The sequence below is a fragment of the Rhea americana genome, unplaced genomic scaffold (assembly GCF_003343005.1).
Source record: "Rhea americana isolate MKP2758 unplaced genomic scaffold, rheAme1 scaffold_2, whole genome shotgun sequence".
Classification (NCBI taxonomy): Eukaryota; Metazoa; Chordata; class Aves; order Rheiformes; family Rheidae; genus Rhea; species Rhea americana.
Genome location: NW_028186149.1, coordinates 6,258,913 through 6,274,676, shown reverse-complemented (window position 1 = coordinate 6,274,676; position 15,764 = coordinate 6,258,913). Strand labels below are relative to the sequence as shown.

The window sequence follows — 15,764 nt, the reverse complement described above, 5'->3', positions numbered from 1 at the left end:
AAATTATGGACGAATCTAATTCTCATCAAAAGTGACAAAATGTTGATTATACAATCATTTCCTACACTGCTTATTGGTATAAAACACACACAAAAATTGGCCTAATAGAGAATTTTTTTAAAAAGGTCTGAAGTCTAGTATTTTAAATAAACTTAAATGCATAAACTTGTCCAAATCTCTCTCTCTCTCCTCCCCCTCGCCTCCCTCCCCCATAAATACAAGTAAATTTGGACATTCTGTCTCACCAAATTTTCTGCTCTTACTAGCTAGAACATTTGTATCAATAAAAAGAACACAGTGGACAGAGGAAGGAAATTTCATTTTGCAGGTAATTTTTAACATTAGTAAACCTAGAAGAAAAAAGATTGCTCAAGTGAAATGTTACATTTCTGTAGTGACCAATTTACTGCTACAGAATAAAAATATTATCCTTATAGTTTTCTGCTTGTGCCTACTCTGTGATAATACTTTTCCAAAAGGAAAAGTCATATTATTTAATATAAAAACAAAGTATTTCAGCATTGTTGGAACTTCTCCCCTGTCAATAGTCACATAATGTTGACAATCCTCACATGATCTAGGAGAGATTTTGCTTAAGAGTATTTAATTTTGCTTAAACTGCAATTTGAGACAGGTATTTGTTTAACCACTATTTTTTCAGCTGGCAGAATCTGGAGAATATTCATGGTCAAACTCTGCAAAGGTCTGCACAGAGTATCACTTTATGTACTGCATTAACTTTTTATATTCTTTCATTTTAATTTTACCTTCCCTAATAAGTTACAGTCTCCCTTCTGTATCAACGAACTTCAAATAGCTTCCTACATCAAATCTATAAAGTTTTCTTAAATAATTTCTATTCATTACTTCCTTCTCTCACTATGCTGATATATTTACTATCCTTTACCTTGACATATTCTTGACCTCATCACCATCCTTGGCTCTATTACCCCAGAAGAGAAACCTCTTATCCCAGGTAACTAACTTTTTTAATCCCTCACCTTCAGTTACCACTTCTCCCCAAACCTTCCACATGCTCTTATAATACTATTTCTCTCATTTCCTTCAACTTTATTTTCCCAGTCAGCCTCTCATTTTTTCATTAAATGCTTCTTAAAAAACCTCAAGCTTCCCAATTTTATTTTCAAGGTGTTGTGTATTCTCATCCTGACTCACAATATACTTATACATTTTCAAACATTTTTTCAAACATTATTTTATCTGATTAGAGATGATCTGTTCTTCACCTTGTAGTGGAATGAAGAAAGATGAGAAGTTGTAAGAATGAGTATTCTATGGTCCATTAAAGAAGAAAGAACAGTTCCTGAATTCAGACAATAGCAAGAATTGCAAGTAAAACTAATAAGAGACTTCCTCAAAGGTTCATTGCTGGAGAACCTGTAATTTTTCTCTATTCCTCTCCCAACACCTTCTGAATGGAAGATATTAACAGGCAACAGAACAGAAGGTAATTGGAAAAAACTGAGGGAGGCCACACTGGAAGATGAAGAGAAGTTTGAAGCCAGAGGCCAATCCAGTTGAAAGCTAGCAATAAGAAAAGGTAGAAGCACAGTGTTTCGTTCAGAAGTTGCACTGGTAAAGTGTGAAATACTTCAAAAGGATAGACAGGCTACAGAGAAAGAAGAATAGTTTTAGTGACCTTCAAAAAGTTATTTATTTTAATTACAGAGATGCTGCGAGGCTCATAAGGTCATTTCAGATTATACATTTTGCAGAATACATATATGAAAAGAATTCTTGAAATATAAAGGTTTCTTCACATCAATATTCTCATTTGCGTTACCAAAACTTATGCTTACTTCATGATAACACTGGCCTAATTCAGATTTCAAGTCTATATGAACAGAAGTCTACTTGCTCTAACCAGGTCAGCTTTCACTATATTTTGTAAACAGCATTCAGTATTTTGACAGAGTGGAGAAGTCTCCCACTTGAAAAGAACTTAGCATGGATTAACGAAAAATGAACTCCATCACAGTGAAGCACAATCTATTCATCCTGTTGCACTTGCTTGTTGGCCTGTGGAATAGCAGCTCTTGGACATGGGATGATGTAAACTTGAAACTAACACAGTATGAGAAAAACATTAGGATGTGAGGACAGATGTGTATATTTATTCCAATGCACAACGTTATGCAAAAAACTGATTGCTAACACGTTGCTCAAATTTTGTCTGTTTAGTATTTTGTCAGAAAACAAACAATGCAAAATACTTCAACATATTTTTGTAAAGAAGTCTATCATATACCTTTGATATCACTAAAAAAATATTTCCCCAGCAATCAGGCAAACAAGGCCAAGTTTCTATTTAAATTACATGTGACCTTGGTGGTAGCAATGGACCAAATACACTGAGGTCAAGACTTGGGATTGTCTTTTGGGTTTTTTTGCTTAAGTACACAGAATCAGAACATATGTACAGCCTAATATGAAAAGGCAGTAGGTTGTAACAAGACAGTTCAAAAGAAAGTATCACAAATAAAGCACAACCCCTGTCCTTACTCACACTTTCTTGACAAAACATTAGTATTTTGCAGGTGGGAAAGCAGATTCATTTGCTACACAGAAAGACACTGTCACAGAATGACATCCTAGGAGAGAGATGCATAAAGTAGACAAAAAGTCACTTGTAAATGGACAGATTGCTTTCTGAAAAATTCAGATAATAGAAGTCTGAGACCTTCTGCTGCAGGTCACTATTCCTGTGCACAGAAACCGCTATATTTGGCCTTTCATTGATTTACCATTACTATCTGGATAGGTTTCCTTATTTTAACAAAACATTGTTTTATTGTATTATTGTACTGTTATAACAATTTATTATTATAAAGTTATAATAAATATATTGTTATAATGTGTTATACTGTAAGCCTTTGATGATTCTTTACGTTAATCTCAAACTTCACTGTTAATTTCACTCTTGTATTTATTAGCAGGAGTTTTTTCTGCAAGAACCAATTTCTTTAATTGAATAAAGAGCTCCAAAACCACACATAAAAGATGAGGTTACAGCTAATAGCTTTCAAATATACTTATTGTATACTTGTATGCTACAAATTATACTTGAATCATTAGAATTCGTAGTTTAAGCAACTGCTAAAGTACAAAACAGAAGTTGTTGCAAGCTAACCTTAGTAGTGTTTTTCCTATTTAAACATTTCCCTAGTCTGAATTGTAACTTCATTTCTTTCAGAGACAAAGTAAATGAAGGCCATTATAATAATGTTACATATTTCGGAATAAAGCCTGTACTTTGTACAGTCCTTTCTCCTTTCCAATTGTTGCCATTCCTAGAATATCAAATATATTAATTCCGTAATATAATATCTCAGCATCAACATCACAATCTTAAACACTTATCCTCACCATTTTCCTAAAAACAATTAGGTTATTTGTATTTTACAAAGAATAGAGGGACACAATGCCAGAAGTATTTACACTGCAACGCTGTGTACAATAGGGTAGTTCTGGCTCGCTACTCATTAGAAGAACAGGCATCCGAGAATGGCCTGTTTGAAACTGCTTCGGCGCACTAGCTGAACGGAGAGCACAGTTCGCACAGAWTTCTCACCTGGCGGTGAGGGAATCTACTTTCTAACTCTTACCCTTATAAATGTTTTGAGATCTTCATGAAAAGTGGAACAATTTCTGTAGATGAATTTGAGAGAATTGACTGGAGAATGCCTTGAAGACAAGACAGACATTACTCTTAGGGAAGACAAAATCAACCACAGGAAGCACTATTAAATTTCTTTACATCTATTCACTGGGCTACTGAATAAGAACTACCATCCTTACTCCCCCAAGCAGGTTTTGCACATGTTTTGGTATGCACTGGGTATGTATGTCATAAGATCAACAATTACAAATGAAAATAAATTAAAAATGACAGAAAACCTAGTTCTTTAGCTTATAAAAATAAATGTGGATAACTTGATTGCTAAGATTTTAAACATGTTGCCTTTGACACAAGTGGCAGTGGAAAACAGTGCCACACTGACAACCTATTAAATAGTACTGTTAAGGTGAGATTATCAGTGTTCAGGAAAAGAGTAAGGAGAAATAAGTGAAATGTACTTTCTAGAACTACAACAAATGCCAAAATAGGGAAAATCTCAGCTTCTTTGAGAAAGAAATCAATAGTAAGATTGCTACCAATATGTTTGGAACAGGCCCAAAATGATCATCTCTAGCATAAGGAAATTGCAACTCTTTGCATTTTTATTTCCTTTTAGTAGCAATGGAAGAAAGTACTAGGAGAGAACACAATTATCCCTTTCTCTGGCACGCTTTATATGAATGATTGTTTAACTCCTTGTATTTGTTTCTAATAATAATGCATCAGAGTCTTGTTTTTTTTATTCAATTAACAATTCTCTCTGTATGGAACCACATAGGAAAATATGACATTTTAAATTATTTAGCAAGTAATTTTTTTTTWAAAAGTTATCATCCATATACATGAAGTAAGGATACAGGAATCTCCTAAGACATAAGAGTTTTCTGAAAAATTACTACATAATATATTACAAACTTTAAAGATAATAAGGACTGAAAGTCAAATACGGAAGTTTTACTAATCTTTTTAAAGATACCTATTGACTTCAGTGAAAGTTTGTTGAGTTTAAAATCTGAAACAACATTTAGCCTCTACACTGATGTCATACAAGGTGACCACTACTGTGTAACCCATAAATACTTAGTATTTAGTAAAATATAGGACAACATTTTAGATGAATGATTAAAAGTAAACAATTACTCATCTCAGTAATTAGTCTGTGAACTTACTCTTGGATTTTAATTTCCACATATCATTACCTGCCACAAATAATTCTCCTTAACACATTACAAATCTGAGAATCTATTGAATTCTGAAGAAACCCAGTAGGTTTTGCAGTGAATATTGCAAAAACATACAAACTAAAGGAAGAATATTTGTGCTATTTACATACTGTGACAAAATAATACAAAAAGCTAAAAACATGAATGGAAATGAGAAAAAAAAGAAAGTTAACATGGTATTAAACACTCATAGCATAACAGTTCCTTCCCAGTCTTTCTGTATGTTTTCAATTTTTTCCAAAATGCATTCAATCTCTGAAAAATTGATGGCATGTCAAAAAACAGACCCTGCTTTACAGAATTTTTATATGCAGTCTGGATCAGAGCATGAAAAAAAGGCTACATCTTAGTGAATGTAAGCGCATGAATAATGTGATCATTCTAGAGTAAGTCAATTTTCTAGTTGAGTGTGTTGAATTAACTGCAAATAACAGCATTAAGAAAATGACAGTAAACATTACTAGACATGCAAAAAAACCAAATCCCCCTTTCAGAGGATGGAAAGCTACAGTAAATTCACTAATAACTTTTTTGTGCCTCGATATTTGATTAGAATTAACAATCAATATACAAAGCACTAGGCTCATGTAATCATTTCTGCACACTTTACATAACATGAAATGAATTTTCTTCTTTTACAGAAGGGTTTGAAACAAGCCTTAAACAGAGTTGAAGTTTACAGATGTGTGTATTTGCACTTGTGACTTCCAGTTAGTTCTAATTTTTCTTGTAGTCCATCCATATCAAAACACCACATTGAGTACAGTCTGAAAATTCACGAAATTTTGAATCAAACTCAGAGCTGAATGCTGTAGGCTGGGGATATTTTAGTTACAATACATCTTGTCCCAAACCACTTAAACTAATACGATTCAAAGCAATCTCCATTGTATGCAATACATAAATACATATACAACAATTATTCAAAGCTTTTGAGTTCTGCCATATAAGAGTCCAAGTTACAGTGACATTTTGTTTTGTGGCCTGAAACAAGTATCACTGATCATTTTTAGTACCCTGGAACAAGAAGATCGGTAACAAATTTTCATGACAGACTCACTCAATGAGATTATAAATTAGTTTCCCAAGAGAAGGCTCACTAATAAGATTGGATTTAAAATTTAGGTCACTTATTTTAAGACTCAGCTAATGGGCTAAAAAAATGAGTAGAACTTCATAACATAAATTCAGATTCAATCTTTTCTACCATAAACATTAGCACCGTTGTAAAGTTGCAAAGAGTAGGTTTCATGTAAAATGAAATGATCTAATTGTAAAATGCATTTGAGTTCTCCTTGCAGAGAGGTTATTTCTAAAAGAAAAATAAAATATTCTGTATTACATTATGGAGTTATAAAATTTAAGCAATTAATTTTTAGTGCTGTACAAGTCTGATGTCATTGAAAAGATAAATTTGTAAGATTTCTCTTCATTTCAATGATTTACTGATTCTATCTCAAATGCACTGCTTCCTTTATTTTCAAATGTATTCACACTATCAGAGTTGTATTTGTAGGAAATATTGAACAAGCAAATTCTACTTTTTCTTCTTTAATACTGAGAGATAATGAAAGAGTTTAGAAATCCTTTAAGTATTTGACAATCATACAAGAAAACTGATAGCCTGATAAGGTCAGAAATAGGCCACTTGGCTTGTCTTGCACAGAAATGATGTATTATGAACTCATACTCCTAACTTGTTCTGAGCACTAGAAGTTCTGCTAAAAGAATATACCAATAAATTTTCCACTTAGATGGCAAAGGAATGTTTTTAATGTGTTGCAAATCTACCTGCTTTATCTCCTCAGTTTTTGGCAGTCTGTAACTTACCATTTCCATTCTCTAGTATGGGCAGTGGCTCTCTGCAGACTACTGTCTTTCTCAGGGTTTTCATAATCCTTTGAACTTCTGCCAGCAGCATCGCTTGTATTGCTTCAATAATCTGTCATGGATGTAGATTATTACTGGATGATATCAGTATTTCAATTTGAAATTATCAAATGCTTAAATAGGAATGATGAGTTTAAGACTGTTACATTGGATGTCATTAGAAAGACAACAYTTACCAATAGCTTCCATGCAGCGATAATTGTCTCTATACAAATACCAGAAATAATTGCTAACTGGATAGCAATAAATCATGCAAGTTGTCAATGGTGACTGCCGTCTACTAACAGAACACATTTTCATTACCTCAAATTCTGAATCAGTAGTCTACTGCCTTGTCATTGACAGCAAGATCAACTAGTAAGAAACATCTCCAACTGTTTTATAATGTGTGCAACAATAAGCTGTATACTTTGAGTAAAGATCTCATAATCTAACCTTTTTCTTAGAATTTGGGGGTCTAGTCAGTCTCTAAAAAGCTTCATTAACATTTTTATTAGCAGTGATCTCCCACACCTCTAGCTCAACCACAATAATGTTTTTGTTGTTGTTGTTGTTTAACACAAGGAGAGAAAACTATTCCAAAAATTCCTCTTAGCCAAAAGGAACATCTGCTGGAATTATGAGTAGTTAATAAACAGCACTTGCAATACCTGTTGTACAACATATGGGTGTTAAGACAATGTAGTCTTAAGATAGTATGATAGGGCTGTTATTTTCCCTTCTATTTGCTTTACAGGAGAAGCATAAGGAGAACTGGGAAAGTTCAGAGCCCTAACACACATGGAGACCTTTCATGAGGGACTAATTTTTTTGCAGTCCTGAGTAAACTTCAGTGTGGGGCAAACGACACCTTCTCCTAATTCTGTATGTTCTACAGAAGGAAATACCATTTTCCCTGACTCAGGAGGCATTTATTCTCAAGTGCAAGAAATTTCATATAGGACAGATTCTACAGTTTTCAGGACAGCAGACCACACATCAACTTCAATTTAAATCCTTATTTATATGCAGTCTCCCTTGAACTTCCTGGAAGAGAGAGAATTTCATCTCAGTAATGAAGTATGGTTAATTCCTGGGCTGTCCACACACATTTCTAGCAGCCATTGCAAATTCAGATCATTAAATAGAACAAAGGCTGCAGATGTCCTTTGTGACAACATTTCTCTCAAAAAACCATACCGTGGCCAGGTCCATAGTGTGAAAGTTAACAGCCCTATGCATTCTGATGTAGTACAAGTCTTTCAYCTTATTATAACAGTACATTATTTTACAGTGGAAACCAAAGGCAGTTTCCACTTCCTTACACTCATGCAGCCCTGAGCTTTGGGGATTATAGATCCCAATTTTACAGCAAACTCTTACAGTAAATCTACCATGATTAAGAACAAGAAGGAAACAGAGGCATGCACTGATTGTCCTAGACAATTTCTGGCAAAAAGGTGCATGCAAAAGAGTTGCACATATTTTTCAGGAAAAGATCCACTTGTTGGGAAACATCCTGAATGCAGCCTACAAAGTTATCCTTTTATTACGGTTTTCTGAAAAGAACCTGCCACAAATCTGGATCAGATATTCATTACCTGTATCACTGCTGTGTATGTCAGCCAGGCAGTATGTGTAATATTCAATTTCCTCCAACATCTTAGAATGAAATAAGAAAGTGTTGCAAATGGCACAACATGATGTTCTGGAGGCACCTGTAAATCTCTGCATGCTACTTCACTATCACTTTGTTGAATCCACAATTCCACAGTGCTCAGTGTGGTTTCACATCTTTAATTTTGCCCTCTGTGTCTTCCCAACAATTCAAATACTTCATCTAACATCATTTCAGAGTTAAAAATCTCCAGAGACCTCACCTATTTCTACCACAGAACAGTCTTCACATTTTTCCATGAGCATCCTTCATTTTCTCTGAGTTTCCAGTATCCTTTAGCATCTTTCTGGCTACTTCCTCATAACACTGCTGTAAATATTAGCTGCTTCTGAGATAGGATTATGAAATATGACAGAAGTTATGCTTCTTCTAAGGGTRTGCCTGACAAAGTATAAATAGTACATTTCCAACTATAAATATGGGTATTAAAAAGTGAAAGGTAATTGTTTGACTGTGAGGATCTACAGGAGCAATACTAGAGAACAGTTGAGAAGGTAAGTGGAAAAGAGTTAATGCAAGCAGACTTGTTACATCTATACTGAATTATACTGATGTCCTTTCTGTGCTTCATCCACTAGTTGTAAGGATTGCTACTGTCTTTACAATGACTGGCTCTGAGAAGGGAAGGCGCTAGCTACAGCCTCTGCAGCTGCCTAGGTTGTAACCTCCCTAGGGCTGAAGCTTCCTGCAGCTGCTTAGCAGCTGCCTCTATAACACAGCCAGCCACATTAGGGAGCAAAAATGAACTACAGATTAAAAGCATCAGACTTGTAGTACCCAGGATGCTTTTCTCTAATTCTGATCGCCACCCTCTACTACAAAAACAGACAGAAATACAAAGGGGAAAGGAAGAGAAGTTTGCAGTGCACTGGCCTATACAGTTTTTGAACATTAATTAATTTCTTTCATTCTGAAGATCAGCCTAAACAAGGCACAGCTGCAGAGGGGATCCACTAGCTAGCAACTGTCAAGAGAATTTTCTAGACATTGATATTTAAGTCACTTGGCTTCAAGTGAAGAGTCAAACACTATAAGAATATGAATGCATTTAAATTTTATTTTACTGTAAAGTAAAACATGGGCATAAAGAAAATATTAGCTTCTCTAAACTACTCCCAACTCACAGAGACATCCTTTACGTGAAGTAGCCTACGCTTTCAAAGTAAGGTCCTTTGTAATATGTCTTAGATTCAACCTACCTTATTTTTGATATTAAATGGAAATGAAAAAACTGAAGTTAAAAAGTTACAGATGCACTGCAGGAATCAATAGAAAGAGATGAGCAACTCTAGAGATGATTCATTCCTCCTAAAATCTTAACAGCATCTCTCCTCATGTACACGCTTATGTCAGAAATCTAAATATGGCATTAATAGTTTTCTCTAGGGGAAAGACTGTGCTGAGTAGCCAGTTGATAGTAGGGGATATAAATTTTATCGTACAGAAAAGGAATACTACAGGATCAGAATTGAATGTTGGTGTTGGGCTTCCAAATCAGGCCCTAGATGTTATACAAGCTATCAGAGATAACTGAGRAACAGATTTTAAATATAAGTACAATTAATGGCAAAAGTAAAACCACTTTTCCCACATATTAAATGTTTTAGTGTAAACAATTCTTACTACACATCACTGAAAAGAGCAGTAAATTAAGTCATTTCAGGGTGGGTTGGAGCATGGTATCAAAAGGCTGTATTTTACCTGAAAGAACAGTAAAATGCACAAAAAGACTTTTCCTTTAAAATCTTCTGAGATGGGGAAAACCTCTAGGAAAATATTTCAAAAATAAGTAGGTTTTTGAAATTTAAGACAGAAAGAGACCTCCTAAAGCCCTTCAACTTTATTAAGTCAGTTACAGGGCACTGAAGTCCGAATCAATTATTTGCAGCAGGTTCTTTCTGTTTGGTTATTTGCAGAATTTACTGCAGTTCAGTAAGACAATGAGGAATCAAAAACAGCGAGTCCTTTTGATCACATCTGAGAGTCAGTATCCATCACTGAGAATAACCATACAAAAAGTTTTTAAGAGCAAGGTAACTAATGATATTTTGGATGAACATATCCAACTGCTTAATCATGCTGCTCAGGATTGTTGGCCTTGAACCTCTGCTTGCAAAAAGTGTTACAGAGGCATCCTATTAGAAACAAATTATACARAGTTGTCTGCAGCTGATGACCACAATCTATTGCCAACATCAGAAACAATTTTGAATGTTACAATACTTACAGCAGTTTGGCTGCAAACAGAAAAAAAACATGTACTACAAAAGCAGGTTAACAAAGCTTATTACAACAACAAAGCTGTCAAAATAATGACAGAATTTGAGTTGAGCTGATACGCATATCTGCAGTACTTGACAACATCAATGTCAAGTTAAAGTCTTTTCAGATGAAAGAAGCATGAGGTTGCTTGTTCCTCATCTCCTCCTCCTGCACACTAACCTCCTTTGGTAGATAAGAACTTTTTCATTTTATGAGTTGCTAAATTAATTGGAAACTAATATATAGATCACATATAATCAGTTATACTGCAAATTCAAGTTTTGCGGCTATACAACCCTACTTAATAGTTTCAGCAGCTGCCAGGTCAGCAAGGGATTATATGGATTTCACTTAACAATTGCAACTACTGAAACTGAGCTCCTATACTTGATTATTTCATTAAAAGGATTCCAAAAAGAAAAAGAACCTTATTCTGAGAAGAAATGGGGCAGTCTATGAGGGAAGGAGAATGTCAAAATAATGTGAAGATGTGCAGGCAGTGGGGCAAAAAAACAACTGAGAAGTTCAAGATAGAAGTTTAATTAAATTGGATGCGAATATTTGCAGATCATTACTGCCTCTGCCTAACAGAACAGGGGATCATTGCAATGATACCTTTGCATACTTCTCAGCTCTGGAAAACATTCTCAATTCAAATACAGAGAGCTGTATTCACTTTAACAGGTAACATCATAAAACAAACTTGGGCATGGGGGGAGGAGAGGAGAAAGGTGGAGGACAGACATGATCAGCTGCTCCTGGTCTTCAGTTTCATACTCCTGAACATTACTAGCCCCAGCTACCATGGCAGTTTATTTAAATACTTATTTCCAAAATGAAAAATGATTCCTACATTTCAATATTTAAAAGACTATCTCACAGTCACTTGATGACCCTGAAGAAACAGTAACTAATCTCCCAAGAGATCAGAATCTTCACCAGCAATAGGTACAAGCTTAATTTGACCTGGGAATCCGTAATTTACTAAATTTTCTAGTGGTTCTTAAAAAGTATTCTAATGAGTAGAGATTTAGGATTAATTACATATCCATTTAAGAAAGTATTCTGTTTTTTCTATAATACATTGTTATTGACATAACATCACAGGCCCTATATTTTCCTGGAGCATAAAATAGCATTTGCAATGTAAGTTACATCTAATCATTAGAGAAAAGTTAACTTGGATTTTTTAAATACACGCTATGAACAAAAATATATTAGCAAGCATACTTCAGTTCATAATTACCTTTGCTATATTTTATCGCATAGATTAAACTCAGTTATTTCCCCATATTTAGACATGTTCTTAAAGCCAAATAGCTTCATGATTAACATCTCACACTGATAACTTTTCACAGCTCATGTAAATTGCAGGATTTATATAATAATTTCACCATAGATCTGTAACTATCACATTACATTACAAATTCAAAATATGAAATTGCAGATAATGTCACTTAAAGTCAATGTGACAACTCTAACAACTGACCCAGACTATTTCCTACCTTTATAGACTGATCACTCCAAGAAAAAATGAGTTTCATCAGTGAGACAGTCTCAAAATCAGGGGAATGAGATCTGCTTTTATCTGAAAAACATAATTTATGAAACTCAAGCTATACATACAAGTACATAAATAGAAAATATTTAATAGTTTTAATTTACATTTCAGCAATATAGTGAAAAAGATCTGAAAATCATTTCACAGAATACCGTTTCATCTAACAGACAGATGTTCCTACTGTTTATTATTGTCTGAATATTTATTCCTCTCGTAAATCAGATTAGTCCATTTCCTTTACAGACATTTGATACCTCTACACCTTTGATACMTTTTGGTTTGATACCAAAACCAGAGGGGTTCTGTTTTCATCATAATTTTCTATAAATATTGGCTATAGTTTGTACCTCAGAAAAATAGCTTCTTTCACAGAAATTTATGTAAACATACAGATTTATGTAAAGACATAGAAATTTATGCTTTATACCCAAGCCAGCCTTTGGGCATTTCAGAGTTGAAACTGCACTAACAAGTCAAATCTGAAGCTTCTAGGACATTGTTTTATGAAAAGATGAAGTATGAAAGTATAATTAACTTTTTTAAAAAAACACTCATATCGAAAACAACTTGATGAAATCAAATCAGTTTAGAACAAAGAGAACCATGGTTACCTCTCCTGTATTTTTTATATAAAAGTGCAATGCCCCTTGTTTGATCACTTTAAGAATAACAGAAGAGGGAAAAAAGATTCAAATGAAAAAAGCAAACTTCTGCTTTGTATAAGTTTCCTGCCTCGAGCCTGTAGTGAATTTACATTAACTCAATGAAAACTGTGTCTACAGGCTGTGATGAAGTACACTTATAAAATAAGCAGGTCAAACACATGCTGAATTTTAAAGTTCTGAAGTTTTAAAATTCTGTTTTAAAATTTAAAATTCAATCAAGCTGAACATTGATGTTTTCTGTCAAATATGCTACTGTAAGGTGGTGGGTACCTTGCAGTTGGAACACAACTTAATCAAGAAGCTAGAAATATTTTAGCCTGCAATACCTCAGATAAGAATCACGCTCCTCTGACATAAGAATCTATGAAATTATTTATCTTTCACTAATCGCAAGAYCAGGAATTCACCTCCATGTGGTGCTGCCCTATCTCCAGTCCTTGCAGCTGAAGTTCTGTCCATCTCTATCCATGTGGTACTGCTGAGCATATTTCTGCTACAGAAGCTACTTCACTGCATTTTTCTTTTAAGAATATATTCAAATTTCAAGTAGGTAACTATAGGTACTGTTATGCAAGTTCTGAAACTACCTGAACTTTTTTTTTTTTTTTTAAAAAGCCCTTCAGAACAGTATGGCCTATACATAAAACACCCTGAACAACATTTTGTACAGTTACAATTCTACATGATTTACTTTTCTGCTCTTACAGGGCCATGATACTAGTACGTGGTCAAAATGGCTCACTAGTTATGATTGTAGATATGAAATTAATTTTATTTATTAGTATGTAAATGATTTTTTTAATTACTACCCATCATGACCTTCCAAATGATTTTCAAATGAACAGTGTAGTTCTGAACTGGCAGCTGTGCTTGTTTAGTCYAGTTCTTCCTCCTCTGGGCTTCAACAGACTGATATGACTTATCTCAGTACTTTGCCTAAAATGTCTGATGCCATATATGTAATTTGGGTAAACTGGTTGTATGATCTTTTGAATTTACACAATCTCTGAATGCCAATGCCATGTCATATCTTGAGAACAGGAAGCTGAATTTTAAGTGGCAGCTGTGTTTCAGTAACAAGTTCAACAAATATTCTAACCATAGTACACCGTCCTCCACTTAAGAATTCTGAAGTGAAGACTCAAGTTTGAAAGAATTATATAAGTATTTGCATATTAAGAAGTCAATGATATGTACTAGTGTAGTCTGAATAGCCTTGGTATGCTATTCAATAAATGATTATATAAATACAGACAGACTGAATTGAAGCAATGCTGATGTGAATTAATGGCCTTTTTGATTGTTACTAAACTGACACAAGAGCTAATCTGAGGCTATTTTAAACACAGAAAAAGTCTTTCAGCAACTACCCCAGTGACCAGGAAGAATACAACAAAGATGGCAACTATCTAGCCTAATCCTTTGCCCAGGTACAAGACAGCTTGTCTTCATTTTTTTTGTCCTATGTACGCAAAGAAATATTAAAAGTTACTCTTCTAATTTGGTTGTGTTCCCATCACTTTCCAAAAGGTGTAACTCCGTCCAAAGGTCCAAAGAGGTCAGCACAAGTCAAGATCTAATATTGCTCATTCTGCCTCCCAATATATCCTTGATGCTAAAGTGTTCAATCCTGAAATAACTGATTTCTGCAAGGCTCAGATACAATTTTTATTTGCAAATCCCTCCTCCACCCAAAAAAAGTGTGAACTCTGAGACTGGAATGAATGACCTAAAGTGTCCAAGGCAGTATAATCCATACTCCAGTAAAACTATTTTTATGACCATCAACATCATCTCTACACCATTCCCATGCCATTCACTTAGTTTATGTCTGTAACCCTTTAATTTCTTGTTCCATCTCTCTCTCTGTTATGTCATCATAGCGTCTACAAATTGAGACTCGCAAGCACAGGTATGTTAAAAGCTAGGTTTAGATAGGTATTTCAAGGCTTATTTACACATAACCCTTTTTCCCCCTCACATAGTACTAGGTCAAGATTTGACCTGAAATAATTTGTATTATCAATCTAGACAGGACAGACTATAATATGAACACACTATATTTAGTAGGTAATGCATACTGACAAATATCCATATTCCATTTAGCTTTTTATTTAAACATTCTTTGGTTAGTTGCATGTTATAAAAACACACTGGTTGTCCTACAAGCCAAGACTGGTGAACTATTCCCCGTGGGATGTTAATGTGAAGACATTACTTTATTCTGCTCTAAGCAAAAAGTCTAAGGGCATTATTGAAAAGTCAAGTTAACTCCTGTATTACTAAGGCAACAGTTTGCTTTGAAGGATTGTATATATTATTGGGCAAGCATGTGATTGTGTCGAGGGAGAGAAGGTTTGTCTTTGTAAGGTTTTGTAATAAGACGTTTGTCTTATTACATTTTGTTTTTTTCCAGATGGCTAGAAAATGTCTTTTGAAATGCAACCAAGTATTTTCCCATCACACAAAATGTGTCTTCAAATGTGAAGTAATATTGGAATCAATGTTTTGTTTACATGCTTTTGTGATGTTCACAGATAGATGTAATGGACTAGTGCAGTTTCAGTATTTGAAAACTGAAACTCCTCTGAACTAAAGAACGTAAGTGGTAAGGCTTTTTTATTGCTTAATTTAAGTGAGTTTTATCAACAAAATGCACACAAAAACGTAACATTAAAAGCTAGTATCACCACTCTTCCGTATACTCACTGCTTGGTAAGTCTGCATAAAAACTGGGGAATGAAGAGCTGATTGCTTCCACATTTCTCCATTTGTTATGTATAGACTCCGATTTCTGTGGCCTAAAGAAATATTAAACTGTTAAATGAAAAATGAACACACTTAACAACAAAGTTGCATCTGTTTT

The 15,764-nt window shown here is 34.3% G+C and overlaps 1 protein-coding gene across 1 annotated transcript in view; it reads right to left on the bottom strand.

Moving 5' to 3' along the window:
• The window catches only part of WDR72 (WD repeat domain 72), a 115,865-nt gene that overhangs the window by 39,442 nt on the left and 60,659 nt on the right, over positions 1-15,764 (bottom strand). The window contains exons 15-17 of the mRNA XM_085303706.1: positions 15,608-15,699; positions 12,178-12,260; positions 6,694-6,805 (exon numbers count right to left, since the gene is read on the bottom strand). Coding sequence (XP_085159832.1) covers positions 6,694-6,805; positions 12,178-12,260; positions 15,608-15,699 — 287 coding nt within the window. The remainder of the gene's footprint in view (positions 1-6,693; positions 6,806-12,177; positions 12,261-15,607; positions 15,700-15,764) is intronic.